Source organism: Branchiostoma belcheri, unplaced genomic scaffold, assembly GCF_001625305.1.
Source record: "Branchiostoma belcheri isolate BF01 breed outbred unplaced genomic scaffold, Haploidv18h27 scaffold193, whole genome shotgun sequence".
In the NCBI taxonomy this organism is placed as follows: Eukaryota; Metazoa; Chordata; class Leptocardii; order Amphioxiformes; family Branchiostomatidae; genus Branchiostoma; species Branchiostoma belcheri.
Genome location: NW_017803413.1, coordinates 283,103 through 303,962, shown reverse-complemented (window position 1 = coordinate 303,962; position 20,860 = coordinate 283,103). Strand labels below are relative to the sequence as shown.

Below are 20,860 nucleotides of genomic sequence, written 5' to 3'. Positions count from 1 at the left end.
GCCCTCCGCCGCCCCCCCCCCCGCTTTTTCGAATTCGGCGACTCCTGCTCTCCAAACCTAAGTATCAGGAGCGTCTCGTCCGCCGACCAGGTTGCATATGCTGATTCCATCGCAAAATGAATAGAAACCATGGAAAAACAGTGGAAACGAACTCAAGTTGGTCAAAACAACGCAATCAAAAAAGCTTGGAGGTCGCACACGGTCAGGATGCTGACCCCGTGACCCCGGAATTATGACGCAAAAACCGGTTCAATAAACCCTTAGCGTTCAGACCAGGTTTTTCGGTGGAAAAACCCCTCAAAAACCACCTCCCGAGGTGGTTTTTCAAAATCGGATTTAAACCCCTAAAAAACCGGTTAATTTGCGTTCACATCAGGTTAAATAAAAACCGGTTTTTGAAAAACCGGTTGAAACCGCTAAGTATAAGTCTGGTATGAACAGGGTCTTAGATTGAAGGAACATTGTGGTTCTATAACAATGCGCAAAGCTGACAAACCTTCTGCAACCCATTGCCTGCTGACTTATGCTGTAACCTTTGCCCAGTGTTGTGTCATGGATGATACTAACAGAAGTGGTAGGCTAACTGTTTGGTCTGTCTACAGGAGGTGCAAAGCCCCATCCAGCTCAGGTCCTTCCCCCTGGTACAGCTCAACGCCATCCCTGGGGACGCCTCCCCCGCCCTGGGGGTACAGCCAGCACACAAAACAGGTACGTCCCAGGAAAGGTGCAACATGTAAGATTTTAGAAGATAATCAGCACATCATTGCATATCTTATTTGAAATGCAGCTTAAAGTCAAAACATAGTGACATTAATTTTTTTTAACATCGTTGAAGTTTAGTGTGAAAAATATGTGTAACTGTTGTTGGTTTATGTTTTATTAGTGCTTCAAGCGGACATATCCTTTGTATCTTTGTTTGTACATTAAAACCACCAAATGTAGTTTTGTATCTGTAGATGGAAAAAGGGATGAACTGTTCAAATTCTGTTATTTCTGTGTTTCAGATGGAGAACCTCAGAAGGTAGGGAAGCCCAGCCCTCCGCAGCAGGATGCCACAAAGGTGAGGCTGTAGCGCCAGAGTCTGTGATCTATGTGATCTCGGCACTAGTTAGTGATAAAGTCAATAAAGTGAAAACATATTATTAATTCTTTGTTTATGCAATTAACAGGTGGATGGAAACTCCTCATCAGAGTCATCGTCTTCATCTGATGATGATGATGATGAAGAGTCGACAGAGTCGGCTGAGTCGGAGTCTCTGTCCAGTAGTGTGGACTCCTCCCGGGGACCACGGATCAAACACGTGTGCAGGCGAGCAGCCGTGGCACTGGGCAAGCCCCTCGCAGTGTTCCCTACTGATGACCAGATCCGCCTGAGTGCTTTGCCTCCTAAGGAGAAGCGAAGGCTGCTGCACAAGCAGAAAGCTGGTTTGTTTACAGATTATTCTCATGAGATCTTGTAAAACTAAAACATTGCCAGAAAGCTGAAAAATCTTGTAAAACTATAACATTTGTAATAGTTTAGCAATCTGTTCTTGAGACACAAATTTAAGATATTGTATGTGCTTGATTTCTTCCATTGTCCTGCCTTGTTCCTTTGTAGAAAAATTAAAGCAATTTACCTTGCAGTTCTCTGTCTCAATCAGTGATGTTAAAGTGATTATAGCTGTTGTGAAAACTTGTGTATTTCTCCTTCAAACTTCTGTGTAGTTTTAAGCCTGACAAAGGTCCCTCCTGCCTGTACAGAGCGCTCAGGAACCCCCGACTCTGATGAGGTTCCAAACCGAGTCAGGACAGAGGAGAAGCCCAAGCGTCCCTTGGGCCTCGGCTCTCCCCAAAAGAGTCGCCGCAGACGTCGATGTGGCACGTGTGTGGGCTGTCAGCGGACTGAAGACTGTGGCAAATGTCCCAACTGCAAGTAAGTAGTGTTGGCGACTTTGGGAGGATAGAAGAACTTTATTGACACAACAAAAAGTACAGTGACTTTTGTAAGGTCAAAGACATGTTGATATACAGACAATTATACATGGGTACAACGAAAATATCCTACGTACAGAACAATAGGTGGGTCAACTAATACTACTTGTTCTAAGGTCTAAACGTTCTTTGATATATTTACCTATTTGTACACAGTAAGGGTTATTGCCTTCTAGGATGAACTTAAATTTATCTATAGCATGAAATGTAACAAATTCTGTTGAGCAGGCGGAGAGAAGGTTGAACAGCTTTGTGCGTTTATTGTTATATAGTGTACAATTCAAAATAAAATGTTGTTCGTCTTCAATATCATTGGGACAGAATGGACAAAACCTCTGGTCGCGAGGGATTTTTTTATATCTTCCTATTTCTATATTCAAATTATGGCTAGAAATTCTCATCTTTGTAATCGATCTACGAACTTCAAAATTGTGTATTTCAGAAAGGTAATTTTCTTGTCCGTACCTTGTCTTTAACATCGAATAGACAGTAAGTTTTGAATTGTTTTGATATATTTTGAGTCCTTAAAATGGAGTTTATGTATTGTATTTATGTCCAGTCAATATTAGCTATAATGTGCCACTGAGCTCTGACATAAGGTTGTCCTGTACCACAAGAGAAATAACAGTTTATTCCTTTTTCCATCTGCAGAGACAAGACCAAATTTGGTGGTTTCAACGTCAAGAAGCAGTGCTGCATGTAAGTCGACTCAACAATTCTACCTTATCTCGAAAAACTTTTCCTGCACCATTAACACAAAAAGAAATTACACAGATCTGTGAAAACCATTTTTCTCCCACTCTGTCCATTTTTAGCCACAAGAAGTGCCGTAACCCCCAGCCAGCTGGTGATGAGATGGTACGGCCCAGAAGCATGGGTAAGATTTCAATCTATCTTACCAGGCTTTGAAGAAGTTGTACATTGCAACTGTATTCTGTAACATTCTATATGTTTGCTGAATGAAAATAGTTGTGTTAATTTATTTCTTTTACAAATGCAGAAGTTGTCTTGTTATTTTAATTTGTTAGTATGTGAGAATCAACAGGTTTAGGAAAACTGTTCACCTGTCTTGCAGTAGCTGTTAGGAGAGTCAAGGTGCCATCTAGGAATTCAACGCCCCCTGTTGATGGGGCCACAAACAACAGGACTAAAGGGCTATCAGTCAAAAGAGGTAATGGCAAGGACAACGGCAACTCTAAAGACAAGCAAGCTGGCCCCAGCTCCTCAGGAGTACAGAGACCCAGGCCCATCAGAGCTGGAGATGGAAAACAGTTGTTAAAAGTGGACTTTAAGGAAGAGTATTATGTGGAGAATGCCTGGGAAGGTGGCATGGTCATCCTGGCATCCACCCCTCTTATCACTCGAATTGTCTGCTATCTTTGTGCCAGTGCTGGGCAGCACGAGGTAAGAAACTGGACATCTTTTCTTTCGTCGTTAACTCCATCTGTTATAGTCTTGTTGTGATTGTTGAAGTATCATTGTGGGACTATGTGTCCTTGAGGTAACGTTATATGTTATAATTTTGTTTATAGGTTGTGGCTGACTGTATGCCTCCAACTCTGTATGTGTTACAATGTACAGTTTGAGCACCTGGGTATGACCTATGTCCCTTGTTTGTCTTCCCAGTTCCTATACTGCGCGGTGTGTTGCGAGGCGTTCCACCAGTTCTGTCTGGAGGAGGAGGAGCGCCCCCTGGACGGGCGGGAGCAGGACTGGTGCTGCAGGAGGTGCAGGTTCTGCACGGTCTGCGGCAGGCAGAACGGGGTAAACACAACATGGCGTACCGTGGGGTCATGTAGGGTTTTGGTATCATTGCTTCAGATGTAATAGATGCATGTAAATGAAGCAATACAAATAGGAATTGGGTCCTGGTGTTGTCCAAGGACAAGATGAAATAAACATTGTCGGAAATGAAATCATTCAGTGTCTTGAATGCAGTCATTCCATTGCAGGTGATCGCTGAGGGAAGGAGAGCATTGACTGGTGCCTTGTCTCTGTCCCTGCCACAGCTTTTACAGTGCCACAAGTGCCATGATATGTACCACGGAGAGTGCCTCAGCCCAAACTACCCCACCAGACCAACAAAGAAGAAGAAAATTTGGGTGAGAAATAAAGAAGACTCGTATTTCATGCCCCATTTTTTGGCAATGTAACCTGTAATAACAGTGATAGGTTCAGTATATCCATGTAAAATGCTTTGATTTGCCTCTAAAGGTCTTTTGTTGCAACATGTAGGAAACATTTCTTAAAAGCACTCGTATACTTAAATAAGATTGTCCACATACTATTTCTGTGACATGACAACTTCAGCTGTATTCCTCTGTGTCTCTGCTTATGTTGTCTGTTAAAATAGTTTAAGTGTAAATGTATTTACTTTTCCTGTTTCAATGCACTGTCTCACACTACTGAAATGTTGTATACCTTGTTCCCAACAGATCTGTCCGAAGTGTGTGCGATGTAAAAGCTGTGGCCGGACCACCCCAGGCCAGGCGTACAATGCTCAGTGGACCCACGAGTTCTCCCTGTGTCAGGACTGTGGCAAACTGTTTGATATGGGTAACGGAAGATTTCTTTTTGTTCATTTTGTAGTTTTCTGAATATTTTTCATCTACTTTGCAAATGTTCTGAATGAGTTGTCACAGTAGAAACATTTTCAATACTATCTTGTGATAAGCTTTGGTAATATCATCTTTAATTGTGTGCTTAAAACAGATCCCCTCCCAATGTTTGATATCTTTTTATATTATATTACAGGCAACTACTGTCCCATTTGCAAGAAGTGTTACTCTGATGATGACTATGAATCAAAGGTAAACTGATCTTCTGCTGTCAGAACTATACTTTGTTGGTAATTAAGTAACTTACCTTGATCTCTTATTATTAATGTTTTATTATTATCGTCAGTTAGATGATAGAAGTAGTACAAAAATGTCGAAACTGAGCCATCCCCTTTCCTTTTTTCAGATGATGCAGTGTGGAAAGTGCGAGAGCTGGGTCCATGCCAAGTGTGAAATGCTAACAGGTACATTGTATTTTCAGCTGTCATGTTTTCACTCACAGTTATGGTTTTCTTATGTACAATATTCAGTTTGCCATTTTATTTTTGTAGTGGATGGGAATCCAAATCTTGTTTTTTTTCCCAATCTCCATTAAACCATGACTGGTGTGCTAACTATTGAACATTCTCTTCCCTAGATGAGCTGTACGAGGTGCTATCGTGTGTCCCAGACACGGTGCACTACACATGTCCTACCTGCACACAGACTGAACCCCCTGAGTGGAGGCAGGCTGTGCAGAAGGAACTGTACACAGGCTTCCAGCAGGTCCTAGGGACACTGCTCAGCCACAAGAGTGGGGAACACCTTTTATATACTGCACAAGAAGAGGTAGGGACAAATTGACATTAAACAATGTTGTTCCTCATAGTAATGTATGCTTTGTACACTTGATTATGCTTACAAGTATGTGATGCAACTTATACATAGAACTGGTTACAGGTTTTGAAGGCCTTTCCTTAAATTTGATTTTGAATTCTGAGGTAACATCTTTGACTATTGCAGTAACATCTCAAACTTCTGAAAACTAATCATTGGAGTCATGTTTTAACTCCTCTAGACTGCAGAGGCTGAAGTGACACCTGCAGTGACACAAGAAGTACAGACAGCCTCTCAGCCAGCTATGGAGGTTGTCACAGCTGAGCCTCGGGATGAAGACATGAAGACAGAGGAGCTGTCTGCAGAAGGGGAGGAGAAGAAGGTGGAAACACCTGAGAAAACAGCAGACAACCCAAAAGACTTAACAGCTGTCAGGAAGCAGGTTGAGGCAATGGAGTACACATCTGTGGTTAGTAAAATGTCCTCACCACTGTTATTAACTCTGAATAGTACGGATGAAATGTGTGGTTGAGAGCATGTAGGGTCAGGGAATTGTTGGCTGACCACTGAAAAGTTTTGACTGTGTTGGTAAGTTATTGGCATAAGGCGTATCAGGGAATAGTGGTTTGAGGGAGATGGTTTGAGATGTAGAATACTCCTTGACTGAGGCAGTTTTTACTGTGTTTTGTTCCAGTCTGTGTTCTGTACCAACCTGGTGAGGATCATACAGGGGGCACTGTCTGCTGCACCTGACAACTCCATCCTGAAGACCAACACCAATATGATCAGGGTGCTCTTCATTAAGGTACTATAAAATACTACCACTGATTCATGTCTTTCTCTTTCTTTAAGTGTTTTCTGCCACTTAATCTGTTGTGGGACTCAGTGATCTTTGGAAAGATGCTGTAATTATAGACTTTTCAGCTTCATTTAGTAAACATTCACTAATTTATGCTGAATATGTCAAGGTGTAGAGTTTTAAAAAACTAAGAATATACTTCCATGGAGTAAGTTGTTTTTCTTTGACAGCAAATGGAGCGGCACTTTCCATGGTTTGATGTGCAAGGCTGCCAACTCTGGGAACACAACAAGAATCTGCCAAAGTAAGTGTTGTGCTCTTTTTTCTGGAACAGATTGATATAGGTCAGATAACATACAACACGACATAACAGGCTAGAATAGTGGGTTAGAGCTGTCCTTACACAAAACACAAATTCAGGCTGACAAACTTCTGGCAGATGTGTTTTTGAGGAAGGAATTTCACTGACTTCATGTTTCCTGAACTTCTTCACATATTACATATTCTTTTTGTCTTGTGGCATTACCAGTAATCTATGTGAACACATTGTTGTTGACCCAGGGGCATGCTGCCCAATGCTGTACTTCCCCATCACTGGAGCATGACTATGCTCAGTGGAGGGTGAGATCTGTAGGACTGGACCCCACCCTCAACCTTCCCACTCAAGATAATGACTCCCAGGAAACACACCTCCAGACAGGAAGGTGAGAAAGAACACTGTCTCTTTGTTATTGACATCTGCCTTCGTCTTTACCACACAGTGTCTTTTTTTATTCTTTACCTCACATATTCTGTTCATTGGTTTGACTGAACATTTTCTCTTAATATTGCTACCAAACATTTCTTAGTATGTCGTTAGTCATGACTGTTGACCTCATTGTAGGGACATGTGATTCAAGTGGAAGCACCAGTGTGATACCCATGGAGGTGGGAGATCCTGATGATACCAGGCAATGCTGTTTATGTGCCAGGCAGGGAGAGTGCAAACCCAACGTGAGTTGTGTTCCAAAGAGGACCATATATATGCAACAGAGTATTTGGGAGAAAGATTTCTCTCTTGAGCATGTAACTCTTTTGTTGTGTGAATATTTACAAACATTGTGTACACTTAGACTGGACCAACTAAAATGTCTTTGTTCTTCAGGATGCTGGACGCATGCTGTATGCAGGACAGGATGACTGGGTCCATGCAAACTGTGCCCTGTGGTCAGCTGAGGTGTATGAAGAGGCGGACGGCTCTCTGCAGAATGTCCACACTGCCATCTCCAGAGGCAGGCAAATGGTAAACTTACTTGTATCATATGTTAAAAAACTTTTTTTATGTCTTCCAACATCTTTACGTGAAATTCTTAGCTCTGCATTTATCTCCTGAAGGATCTAGGAACCCATCAAATAATCCCGACTTTGTAGACGATAGAGCTTTGTTGTTATCAAGTGTTATATCTAGTCTGCGTGTGTCCACAGCGATGTGAGCGGTGTAATAAGTTGGGGGCCACAGTAGGCTGCTGCACCCGTGGCTGTCCTGCCAACTTCCACTTCATGTGCGCTCGTCTGGAGGAGTGTCTCTTCCAGGAGGACAAGAAGGTCTTCTGTAAAGAACACAAGGACAAGGTGGACGGAGAGGTATGGAGTAGCTTCATTTTCTTTGAGGACTGTTCCTGAGTTTCATAATTTTTGTCTTCATGTCAATGAACCTCTAGCATCCATCAAATGAAATGGTGTTGCAAGCCTAGCTCACACTGTTTCCTGCTAAAATTTGTGTCTGTGGTTTGACCCCAGCTTGTGAAGGAGGATAATTTTGAGGTGCACCGGCGGGTCTGTGTGAACATGGATAACATCAAACTCAATAGGAAGTGGATGCGAGGACTGGAGCCAACCATCATCCAGGTCCTGGCAGGTGAGTATTTTATGGTGTTTTCTTTAAGGTACGGTGCAACATTAAATGGTGTCCATCCTCTTTAAACTAGCAACTGTTTACTTTTGTGTTTTGGAGCTGTTCAAAGACACTCTGGATTGTACATCAGTTTTGGGGTTAAATAATGGAAGATAGTATGGAAATACAATTTAATAGATTTATTGAAGAGTAAACCACCTGTGAACTTTCTAACATACATTTTGCTTTGCAGGGTCTATGACAGTGGAGAGCCTTGGAGAGCTGAATGACCTGTCTGACACCAAAGATGCCCTGCTTCCTGTTGGCTTTGTGTAAGTTATGTTCCTATTTGATTATTATTATTTTTTAAATTAAGTAAGTTCCTTCTACTTCAAATTGGTGGTCATCAAATATATGTATAGCAAAATACAGTTGTTGGTAAGAGATCAGAAGTTTTTCCAATCTACTTCTTCTAGTAGGGGACACTAGGTGATGGAGTAATGTATCTCCAGCTCTTTTACTCATAACTGCCTGTTTCTTATCTGTACAGGTGCACAAGAGTCTACTGGAGTACGTACGATGCCCGCCGTCGATGCATCTACACATGCCGCATCACAGAATTCCGACCTGAGAAACCCAAGCCTGCTGTAGAACTGAACCGCACAACAGCACACGAAGAACCTGCATCCAGGGACTGTTCTTCAAAGCCTCTGTCACCAAGAAAGGCACACATTATATCCCCGTCAAAACTTGGGAAAGCTCACAGAAACCTGAGCACAGAGATTGAGGCTGCCAGTCCAAGCACAACAGGAGATAAAACATTCCATAGCCCCAAATCAAAAGTAAGGAGGACTTCTGATGGAACCTATGTACTGTCAGTTCAAGATATAGAGCACGGGCAAGCCAAGCTCAGCAGTGCTCGTACACACAAGTCACAAGTGGATACATCAGGAAGTGCCATTTCCAAGAAACTTGCCAGCAGGAGTGTTGAGAGGAAAACAGAACGCACAAGGCAGAAGTCGGGACAACATGTGTTAGCTGAGCCCATCCACTCTGAGGTGTCAGAAGACAGGAGTGTGCAGTCAGTTAGTTCCAGTAAGGCAACATTACCAGTGCATTCCACACCAAATGCAAATACCACAATGAGTGTGGTCAGAACTGCCCAGACCACAGTCGTAACTACAGCACAAAATGTGGTTGTGACCACACAGAGCAGAGTGATTACCACTCAGTCAGTCAAGTCCTATGAGACAGTTTCTCAGGAGGGAATTCTGGGTGTGAGTCTTCCGAACATTGGCGTGTTCTCTCCACCACCTACTAATGTGCTGCAACCCCACGGAGGCGGTCACCTACAGAGAACTTTACAGTCTCAAGTAACCACCCCACCACCTCAACCACCTTTGTTGCCTCCTCTTGGTTGTGTAAGACAGCAACTTTTGCCTTCTGTAACCCTTGCACACAGGCCATCTGTGAGAGATACTACAGCATTGTTGCCATGCAGTCAAACATCTGAAATATTTCAGACACACATTCCACAACAAAGCAAGGCCATTATTAGTTCCCCGATTCCTGATGGACATATCTCTACCTCTGGAAATGCAGATCATGCAGCTGAGGCACCTATCATCTCAAGTCTCTTGGCAAAAGATGAAAGAACATTTCTGTCTGTTTTGCCAGGTGCAGGTTCAGAGGCCTCGAGATCTACCACAAATACAGCACAAGAAATAGCAAGGTCTACCATCTCCATTGACAGTGTGAGGCCAACAGTAACGTTGAGCAGTAGTACTCCTTCAAGAAGCTCAGCATGTGCAGGGGTAAGCCAGAGATCCTCTGGAAGCTCCTCTCAGCAAGGTAGTAGTGAAGGAAATGACGGAAGCTTAAGCAGGCCACAAGCAGAGAGTCAGGACAATGAGAATGTTCCATGCTCAAGCAGCCAACAGGACACAACAGTCACAAACAGTGGGGGTGTTCAGAAGGAGTCCTGCTCCAAAGAACAAGATGAAACATCCAGTGCAGAAAAGCTACCTACTGCTTCCACATCTGTAGGGATTGTGCCAACTTCCGTTCACAAGCAGGTTGGACAGACATCAACGTCCAGTTCTGGCTCCAGCCACATGACCGTCACAGTGACCCTACCCACTGGCATTCTCCCCAGTCTGTCTCAGTCTTTAAGTCTCAACAAGATGACTACAACAACAAACAACACACCTGTTTCCAACACAACACCTGCAGCTGTTTCATCCTCTCCAAGCAGCAGCACACCTTCCCCCTCCACAACCCCTACCGTGGCAGATGCTAACCATTCTGGTACCCCAGATGCCATGCTGACTCGTGGCAACCCTGTGTTCTATGGAAGTGGTCTAGTCAAGTCAGCCAAGCTCCTGCGTAAGCTGCATAACAGCCCAGGAAGAAAGGCGGCTACAGCCAGTCCTCCTCTCTCTGTCAGTCCAAAGTTGAGTCAGTCCTCTGTGGTGACCAAAACTGGTGACAGTGGTGTCAGTGCCATGAGTGAAGTCAATGACAAGTCAGCTGTTTCTTCAAATCCTTCCTCTGGCCCTTCAGATGCCATTTCAGATGTTTCCACCAGCAACAGCAGATCTTGCACCACACCCATGCAAAATGTCAAGGCATTGCCACCCAAATCACAGAATGCAGCAGCTAGTAGTGAGCCAACCTTCCTGCAAGCATTCATAGATTTTTCCTCAAAGGACCAACGACGTACACCTAACCACGTGAAGCCCTGTGTGGTGCAGATAGCTGATATAAGAAAGCAGGGGTCACAGAAGGACACAGCTCACTATACGGGAAGCCAGCAGCAATCTGGCAACAAGAAGGTCCCAAATGGGGACATAGGACCCCAGCATGGACTGATTAAGGGGAACCGTGGAGACCAAATTATTGATAAGTCGAAGCCCTGTTGCCCTAAGTGCAAGAAGCAGTTTGTGAAGGAGAATCAGCTTCAGAAGCACTGCAGAAGATGTGTGGATGAAATGGCAGAATCTGATGATGAGTACGTTCCAGAAAAGGAGGCAGGGGCTTTGTCAGATGGACCAAGTGACACCGATGGTGATGGGAAGGCACGGGGGAGGCAGAGGTACCCCAGACGGAGCTCTCGCAACAAACCTGTCCAGTACTACGACCTGGAGACGTATGGGACAAGTGAGGATGAAAGGTCTGAAGGCAAGCTGTCAGGAAATGAGTCGCATTCTCCAAGATACAGAACAAGAATGTCCTCCGGGAGTGGCAGTGACAGTGTCACCAGTCCCACCAGATCTGATCCCAACAGACGGGGACCAGGAAGGCCCAAGAAGAGACATCCCAGACCTCCCTCTCCCTCATCTTGGCAGGCAGCAGAAGAGGGAACTCCTGCAGTCACATCTCCATCACGTCCCAGGTTCAAGGAAGAAACACTTCCCCCAAAGAGATATTCGCTCAGGCATCCTAAGGCTTACTCGGAGTCCGAGAGAAATGACACTGGTAAGAAGGAAAAGTCCTCACCTAAAGGGACCAATGATGATGTTGAGAGGGAGAAAAAGGAAAGTGTAAGTGCATCTAGCAAGGCTTCTCCAAACAATGCCTCTGAAGAAATTAGCTCAGCCAAGCTGAAAGATGATCAGGATAAAACTAGTGAAGATGTAGCAAATCTTGGCAACAGCACTGAAGGGAAAGGAAAATCAGAAGAGAGAAAAGAGTCTAAGGTGGCAGGAGAGTGTAAAAAAGGTCTGGTTGAACAAAAAACAACTCAAGGTAAACCTGAGCTTGATGATGTCCTGCCGACAGACATTGTGGATTTTGTGCTGCAGAATTCTTCACCTCACCCAGGGGAACATGGGAATGGACTCCCAGCCTTCCCTGCTTCAGATTCAGGGACCATGTTAGATGCAGGGAAGAAGAAGGAGCTTGAATCAGATATAACTGATAGCAAGGGACCTGATGGTGATGCAACAGCTGCAGGTAGTCACAAAGGGAACTCTATTGTTGGAAACACGGATTGCTTAAAACCACTAAGTACAGAGAAAGAAAAATCTCCCAGTCCTTCTACACTTGCATCAGGGGAGTTAACAGTTAACAAGACATTAACAACTGTGGACTCTTTGAAATCTCCCAATGTTAATACAAGAGGTGGGCAACAAAATATAGTTGGCACCCACGTTGCATCAAGTGGGAACAGCAAGGTGGTTGTACAGCTACCACAACCCTCCAGCTCAGGTCCAACTGTTGTCAGTACTCCTCCACTCCAGCCTGTGACAACAAGCCAATTCTCCCTTCATGAGCTGTTGAAGAAGCCAGCAAGGTACTCTGTTGCTATTTTGGGATCTAGGAGACAGCCCCCTTCACAAAGAGAGAAGAGCCCATCCAAGTCGCCTCGTCTGCTGCCTAAACCTGCAACAACAACAACAGCATCAGTATCAGCAGCACCAACACCAGTACCAACACCAGCACCGGCAGTTCCAGCACCACCATTACCAGCACCACCTCAGGTACCAGCACCACCACCACCACAGGTGCCAGTGTCACCACAGGTACAACCACAGCCACCACTGTCGGCCAATATTCAGACAGTCTTTGTCACAGCTCCCAATCCCCCTGCTGCACTGCAGGTGCCGACAGTAGCAAACCAGCCTGCAGGATGCTTCTTTGTGAACCAACAGGGCATGCCAGTGTACCTTGTTCCAACCCCAGCACTGGGCACACAGCTACAGCCTCAGCAGCTCACCATTCCTGTACAGGCTCCTAGACTACAACAGATGGCACTGCCAACAGGTTTGGGGCCAGGTACACAGCCATATCCTCTGACACCCCAAGCAGCTAGAGCAGTCAATCATGTACCACAACAGCCCCTACAACAACTGCTGTCACCACAGAGGTCTCCTGTGAGTGGTGAACTTGGCAAAGTGTCACCGTCCACAAGCCATGTGTCAGGCAGTGTGACTGTACAGGTACCTCTCCTCCCTGCCTCAGCACAGGGACAGGCAACAATCATCAGCTCACCCAGGGTTAAGGACCTGCTGGAGAAGCAGAGGATAACTAATCCCTCTCTGACAGACATGACCAGAAGAAGGATAGAAAGCAATAGTGTGGGTAGTCAGACTCAGTTTGTGAGAAATGCAATGTCCATGGGAACAAAACCAAACTTGACTACGTCCCAGGGCATTGGCATGATGACTCTCCAGAACCAAACGATGATGACTGTTAATAACGCGGCAAATGTGAACAAAAGTCCCCCAAATGCCCAGACAGTCATGTGGACGCCACATATGTTCAGCAGCCTGTTACAGTCAGCCAACAAACCAGTAGGTTCCACTTTGGTAGCCCCAATACAGATACCAGCTTCAAGCCCAATAAGCCTGCAGTCTCCAGTAAACAGTGTACCAACCAACATAGTGTCTCCCCCACAGCCATCCATTCTGCCTACGGGTGGGGTGTCAAACAGTGTTGTGAACTCGAGTGGGAGCCAGGGGACTGCAGCAATGGGAGACATCATCTCTGCAAATGCTGCTCTCCTGTCTCTGGCCCAACTACAGCATGCACAGATGCAGCCAATGGGGAATGCCAGTGCCCAGAAGACAACACTCCTGCAGAACAACTTACCCCAGGTCAACATTGCTAGCCCCTTGAAACATCCTCTTTTACCCGAGAATTTCTACAACAGTCTAGAGTCTGCATTGATGTCCTCATTTAACTCTCCAGACAGAGGGCAGACAGGGATGTCCTTCCCTCCTCTTGGAACTCCTGGAACAGTGGCAAACTCTCTACAACCCATCCCAGGTGCCAGCTCAAACACCTCTCCTCAGGCACCAGGCGCAACTGATTCTGCAGCACCAACTAGCAAACAGAAGAAGAGCAGCCCAAAAAGGAAACGTTCCACAACACCAACAGCAGCCAGTCGTAAAAAGCTCAGGCCTGGGGTGGCAGAAGAGTGGATTGATGACAGAAGTTCCCAGGAAAGAGCAAGTGGCTCAGCGGGTCAGGGAAGTTTTTCCTCATCAGAGGGAATACCTGGTGGTGAAGGTGGCAGAACAGGCAGTCCACTGGTGTCATCAGCACCAAGTCTGTCTCCAACTCCCAACAGACGAGGTCCTCGTGTGAAACTGCCCACCAGGTCCAGCCCTGTGCATCCCATTCACAAAGGTAAAGGAATGCTGTATCCTACAGGAAATAGGATTGTAGTCATTGTTTACCTTAAGCTTGTATACATTCTGACATGTAATGTTATGTAACTGACATGCAAGTGGAAGGAAGCCAAGAGATTTTTACTTAGAGTAGAATGTGTAGGAAAAAACTATGTTAACTCGTAAATATTTTGAAGCATCACAGAATTACGATTATATCAGTATCGTCCTAATGTCTTATATTCTGCCAGGATGTTGTCATGTTGGACACACTTCTTGACATGACAAGCTATGTCAATGTCCCCCTACTTATTGTCCTTCCAGGTACTGCCTGCATCCTCTTCACCAACCTGAGTGACCTTGCACAGAAGTACCGGTACCCGGACCTGAAGTCGCGCATTCCAACCTCTGCAGAAATCCTCATCCTCACCTGTGATGCCTCCAAGAAGTATCTGATTGGTGTAGAGCGACGCCATCTTCCATTCTGTAACGAGTTTCAGGGAAAGGTTGGAAAGGAGCAGCCCCAGTTCTCCTTCCACTGCCCAGGGTGTTGTGAGTACATCGGACAAACCCTCCGTGAGGCCTTGATGCACTTCCTGGGCCCAGACTCGGAGAAGGCACAGAAAGCAAGGACAGCTCGCTCACGTGCCATCCAGTTCATCATCACCTGTGATGGGAACAAGTGGGAGAAGAGGAGGCTGGAGTGGAAAGGTAACTCCAGCAAGATTGTACCTGTTCCTGTCTAACTCAGCACCCTTCTGTACTGCACAGTGGGGGTATCGGCACATTAACAAAATGACTCCTGGTGGAATCCTTATTGCTAAACACAGAGTTACTAATGAGATGATTTGAGGGTGAAACACTTAAAAAAACAACATAAAGCTTTCAGTTTGCAAAATAGGGCTCATGGTATTCATGGGAGAATGATAATTTGTAAGTGAAATGAAGTTGTACTGTCTCCTTTGCATGCAGATCTTGTGTAGTGAGAGTGCTGCCTCTGAACTTCCGTTTCTGATTGTTAATGGGTTTGATCCACATTTGCAATGTTTTATTTCGCACCTGTTTTATATTAACAAGAAATACCATTTCTATTGAAGGTCCCCCACAACCCTCACTAGGGGTAGGAAGCGTTGATGGGGGACTCAGTGGCCAACTGGCTGGTAAGACAACCATTTGGAACAGAGGAAAGGCACAGGGTTGGCATAGTGGTAATGCATGCTGGGCTGCTCCATGCATGACATTTCATACTTATCTGTGTCCTCCCTGTGGCATCACTGTGGTTGTCTTTGATAATGCACTCTGTCTAAAGGTGGCATGCTTTGTAGCTGTTACTAGTGTTAGTGTCAAGGTGGCGGTAGCTCTGTGTAACAAGATTAGAGTGAAGGATGTCTGTCTCTGTGACTCTGAAACTTGAGTTTGTCATTCCTGACGATGGACACTGGACATCACAGTTGTACATCTGAGTTTCTGTAGGCCAAAAGGCAGTGATTGGTGGCACTAGGATAAAAAAAAGTCACTTATTTGTGTACAATTGTTAATATGAGAAACAGTTAAGTATGGAAAACAAGTCTTTCCAGTATGTATGTTTCAGGAAGGCAGATTCAATGCTTTCTTGGGGAATCCTAGGATTTATCCAACATGCATGTGAAGGTACCCATTTGCTGTAATGCAGTACTTGTAATCTTTTAGTACTCACCAAGCAGCTCAGTTCCCAAGACAAGAACAGACATGTACTAGTATGCTCAGTGTTTGTTTCTGTATGTCCAAAGTCAAAAATTTGTCAGTCTGAGCACTGCAACACCACCCAGCCTTGTTATGTTGTAGTTTCCTCAGACTGAGAGGGAATCCTGTGAGGTTAGACCAGGGCATGGTGTCCTTTATGAGCAAGAATCTTTCACAATTGGATATCGGTAGTTTCCTACTTTGTTGAAGTACCCCTAGTAACAAACCAAATATTTAAAAGACCTCTGTTTAATCGAACAATTCTTGATATCTTTTGTACCGAAGTACCTGTATAAATGACATAGTACTGAATGTGGTTGGTTTCTGCTCTTGTTTTTCTTCTGCAGACAAAGCCAGCTTTGAGGAGGAAGCAGAACCCCATCATCTGTTCCAGCACTACAGATCATCGTCCAACCTTCCCACTGGACGGTCCTCACCATGGGATCGCATCCCGCCCCACCCCTCACTCCCCATGCCAGAAGACGAGGCTGATTCCTACTCACCTCTGCTGAAACTGCACGAGATAGAAGAGGAGCAGAAGAGACAGCAGGCACAAACCACCATCATGCCTAAAGAGGACAAACCTAAGCTTGTGTTCGAGATCACCAGTGATGATGGCTTCAAAACAATGGCAGACACTATCGATGGTAAGAAAAGGCAAATGCTTCAACACAAACAGATATGAATGAAACATTTTACCTGAATGAACTGTAGACCAGTCTCATTTTCTTCAGTGGAAAAGAGTATCTATGTATTTTGAAATGTGTTGTTCTGTGTTGGTTCCAGCTGCTTGGGACCAGGTTGTGGAGAAGGTACAGGAGGCAAGGATCAATGCTCGCATGAAGCAGCTGTCCTTTGCTGCAGTGAGCGGTTCTGTCATGCTGGGGGTCACACATGAATCTGTGATGAACCTGATTGAGCAGCTGGCTGGGGCCAAGAATTGTATTCACTACAAATTCAAGTACCACAAGTACAGCCCTCATGACCTAGCAGAGGATGAGGTTAGTAAACATACATGCCTTTTCCTATGTAACAAGAAGTGTCTTTTCTAGTGTCTTTTTCTACAATTGTACATGCCTGGCTACCATTTTTCAGTTAAGACATACGGACATTAGTTTAATGTGTATAATTAACAGCCAGTTTCAACATTTACAGTAGGATAAGGATTCAAGTGGTATCTGGTTAAGGAATCATCTGTGAATGTTTGAATGATGGTGACAGTGTTTTTTTCTGTCTTCCCTTCTACACAAGGATCCACCAGTCAACCCCAATGGGTGCTGCAGAGCAGAAGTGTTGTCCAGGTAAGATACGGTGCCTCTATAGTATCTGTAGAGCTTTAACTTAGTCTTGGGTGAAATCTACAGTATGTATAATGCAGGAAGTGTGTTGTTTCATTCTTGTGATCTGAGTATGGTTCCCCTCTGTCCTTACAATATGTTCTGTGTATTTTTTTCCAGACGGTCAAAGTTTGACATGTTCAGCTGGCTGGCCTCGCAGCACAGACAGCTCCCTGTCCTGGACTACAATGAGGAGGAGGAAGAGGTCCAGCACAAATCCACCAGGTAATGTCACAGGGTTGGTGAAAAGGGTATCAGCAGGGTTGTTTTGATATGCCAGTGCAAACTACACTACATAAAAGTTCAACACCAAGACTTAGTGTAAACTCGAAAGCTAAGTCTCAAGTATTCTTTCTTGATTAAAAAGAGAAGGGTTTGTATCAGGGATCATATTAATATTGAAGAGTTGCTAAGCTATAGTTGATTAGGAAATCACACAAACCTCAAAAGGCTCTTTTAAAACTTCAAAATATTATCTTAGCTGGAACAGGTTGTCCCCTAATTCATCCTTCGTTACTCATTCAAACTTGCAGGAGACCAACCAGTATGGACCTGCCCATGGCCATGAGGTTCCGCTACCTGCGGCAGACATCACGGGAGGCTGTGGGCGTGTACCGCTCACCCATCCATGGCCGGGGCCTGTTCTGTAAACGCAACATCGACTCTGGGGAGATGGTGATCGAATATGCTGGCATGGTCATCCGCTCTGTTCTCACCGACAAAAGAGAGAACTACTACAACAGCAAGGTACATAGACTTGTCATTTACCAACTACTCTCTGACTGTAATACGTTCAGTAAGTTTTGAAGTGTGGAGATGTTAAGACAGACCGTTATCCATGTACACAGTGTAGGAATGGAGGCCCAATAGGTTGCAGGACTCTGTATTTCAGTTTCATGCAAAATCTTTGTAAAAATTTCTGCTTAACTGTTTTACAGCAATGTTTTCTGTTGTTGATGACATAAGTACAGTACAGTATCTTAAGTTTTTCTTTACTTTTCAGGGAATTGGCTGCTACATGTTTCGCATTGATGACTATGAAGTTGTAGATGCAACTATGCATGGGAATGCTGCTCGCTTCATCAACCATTCTTGTGAGGTCAGTAAATGGGGTCATGTTGCATTGCCAGTAATCTATAGAAAAGTATTGGTTTCAGCATTTTTGTACAATCTATTGAAAGGCAAGTTCCACTTAAAGCATTGACGTTAAATCTGTACATGTATATGTGTGTAGGCCTGTGTGTATATTGTAGACCTTATAAGCTTAATGAATATTCCTGTTATGTTAAATCTGTACAATGTATAATGTGTGTAGGCTTGTGTGTATATTGTAGACCTTATAAGCTTAATGAATATTCCTTGCTATAAGTTTGTAATATTATGGGTAGGCCCTAGGTACAGACATACTTGACTACTGAATATTACACCTTGAATGATCATGAAAAGCCATGCCCAAAGTAAATGTAGTTTGTTACTCTGTTGTCCTGACTCTTGTTTTAACTCAACTCTCCACAGCCCAACTGTTACTCACGAGTCATCCAAGTGGAGGGCAAGAAGCACATTCTCATCTTTGCCATGAGGAAGATCTACAAGGGGGAAGAACTGACCTACGACTACAAGTTCCCCATTGAGGACCAGAACTCCAAAATAGATTGTACCTGTGGATCTAAAAGGTGCCGCAAGTACCTGAACTGATCCTTGGGAATCTGACGGCAATCCAATTCAGACATTTGTGGGATGGGCAGACCACAAAGTATTTTTAACCCTGTACTTGTGCTTTCCTTTTAAATCTCCTATCCTTTCATGGCTTTGATGTATCAATAGGAAGATTAACAGCACACTCCACTGCACACATTTTGTTTCCATTTTCTACATACCTATATCGTTTTTATTTTTAGGCTGTCCCTTCCCAGCTTAGTTATGGGTTTATATTTTTCTCCCTTCAAGCTATTAATAGATGAGCCTCAAATAGAAGTTTGACCTGTGTGTCAACTGCTGCCACACAAGAAAGGAAACATACAATGGGATGTTTTCTTCAGAAGGGCTGTAGACCCTATACCCATTGTTGTGTGTGATGCCAACTAACATGTGCATTCTATAACATGCTGCTTTTCTGTGGAGGCTTTAATCATTCTGAAGACCAAATAAAGAGGGATAATCTGGCAAAGTGAGCAAGATGTACATGTACCTGGTTGTGTGGACTGGGTTTCTAGGGCTATGCATTGAGATTCTGTATGAGTAAGGTGCCTGATGTGATGGAGCTGTCAGATGTTTCCTTGTACCATAGGGGAACTGTTTTTAGAAATTATTCTTTACATGAGAGAAATATTCTTAGAAAAGATAGCAGACAAGAAATTCTATTGTACTTCTCTGTAATAATATCTGTGTTGTACATTTTTGAAGACAAGCCCGGTTTGTTATTCTAAAAATATCCAGAAGCTATAACTTTACTTATAATATGAGTGAATACTAGTATGCAGCTGGTGATTGTAGGAAATTGTTTACCAGTACCAGGACAACATTGTTTTGTATTACATATTCTGGACCATCCAAACTACCATATTTTCCATACACCTGATAATGTCTTATTTGTATGTTTTAATTTTGAAGAAACAAAATGTAAATGGTTATGTACAAACTTGTTTCATAATGTATTACATGGGTGCATACACTGTGTGCCAAGCAGGTGTAGTGCATTAGAAGCACACTGTGTTAGAAAGAAAAATACCAGATGATTTTATTTATTACACTATTTCCCCTTGACTTTCTCCTAATTTTTAATTGGCATCTGGAAATAGCTATTCCAATCCATGAGACAAAGCAAATTTCACAGACCATAGTACACGTAGTTGGGTGTCTCATATGACAGTCAAATTGTTATTTTATTAACTGGAAGCTCTTCCTTCTGCAGGACTTAGTGATAGCTCAATCATTTACAGAGCATCTGAGGTAGTACAATCCAGTATTCACAAGGCATTTGCAGTGTAGTAGCATATTTAGCATTGCCCAAGCAGTTACAAAGAAAAGGTCTAAACAACCTCTGCCTGCCTAACTACACGTAACATTATGTAGTAAGTACTAGTATCTTTTGTGATGTGTCCAGCTCAGGAAAGTAAACCCATGCAAGGTTCCATATTTTTGTATAATGAGTTTTTTGTTGGTATTACTTCGCTTCTTTTTTTAGTGTTCAATAGAACTTTTGTACAACTTACAAACTGCTTTAAAACTGCTGTATTTATGAGGCTTAGCTAGCAAGTACTGAAATGGCAGACAATTATAAGAGATTTGATACTATATGAAAATGTTTTTGATTGCCTCCAATATCTCTTCCAAAGATATCTGTAGCATAGTATACTGAAACTGTCCCAAAGGACTGGTGTACATAAGATTTTGTACAGAGAATCTGGAGATATTGAATTCAGTGTAGTTTCTTCTTTTGGACAGTAAACAAGATTTTAATTGTTTCGATAATCCCCAATTGATTACAAGAAGATGATTTGATCAATGCTTTGTTTCTTTTGTATACAATGCACCAATAAAGATTTTATATTGTAGAATTTTCAAGCTCATTGTCATTGATACTTAATAATATTCGAAGTGTGTGCAGGTTTCCTGACATATGGACATCAATTTGTTGCTGGTAGTATGTAGGAGGTTGTACTGTTGGA

At 43.7% G+C, this 20,860-nt stretch overlaps 2 protein-coding genes across 2 annotated transcripts in view; both read left to right on the top strand.

Moving 5' to 3' along the window:
* LOC109468142 (histone-lysine N-methyltransferase 2A-like) overlaps positions 1-578 on the top strand; it is a 7,500-nt gene extending 6,922 nt beyond the window's left edge. Inside the window, exon 3 of the mRNA XM_019766383.1 lies at positions 570-578. Within this exon, the coding sequence (XP_019621942.1) occupies positions 570-578 (9 nt within the window). The remainder of the gene's footprint in view (positions 1-569) is intronic.
* A 10-nt stretch (positions 579-588) lies between these two features.
* Positions 589-20,753, top strand: LOC109468141 (mucin-17-like). The gene is made up of 32 exons (XM_019766382.1): positions 589-708; positions 1,005-1,060; positions 1,170-1,425; positions 1,744-1,915; positions 2,626-2,673; positions 2,790-2,851; positions 3,050-3,378; positions 3,601-3,738; positions 3,984-4,076; positions 4,410-4,530; positions 4,729-4,784; positions 4,939-4,996; positions 5,170-5,360; positions 5,590-5,817; positions 6,043-6,153; positions 6,378-6,451; positions 6,709-6,768; positions 6,996-7,140; positions 7,292-7,429; positions 7,612-7,770; positions 7,927-8,044; positions 8,274-8,352; positions 8,571-14,152; positions 14,458-14,844; positions 15,231-15,341; positions 16,203-16,502; positions 16,642-16,856; positions 17,107-17,156; positions 17,313-17,417; positions 17,726-17,939; positions 18,196-18,291; positions 18,708-20,753. Exons 6-32 carry the CDS (start codon positions 2,830-2,832, stop codon positions 18,885-18,887), a joined length of 9,360 nt encoding a protein of 3,119 aa, XP_019621941.1. The 5' UTR covers positions 589-708; positions 1,005-1,060; positions 1,170-1,425; positions 1,744-1,915; positions 2,626-2,673; positions 2,790-2,829; the 3' UTR covers positions 18,888-20,753.
* The last annotated feature ends 107 nt before the right edge of the window (positions 20,754-20,860 follow it).

Excerpts from the sequence above, each read along its gene's own strand:
- LOC109468141 (XM_019766382.1), top strand. The coding sequence starts at position 2,830 with ATGGTACGGCCCAGAAGCATGG. Across the intron at positions 4,077-4,409 it reads CAAAGAAGAAGAAAATTTGG|ATCTGTCCGAAGTGTGTGCG; the intron begins GTGAGAAATAAA and ends TGTTCCCAACAG. Across the intron at positions 18,292-18,707 it reads TCATCAACCATTCTTGTGAG|CCCAACTGTTACTCACGAGT; the intron begins GTCAGTAAATGG and ends AACTCTCCACAG.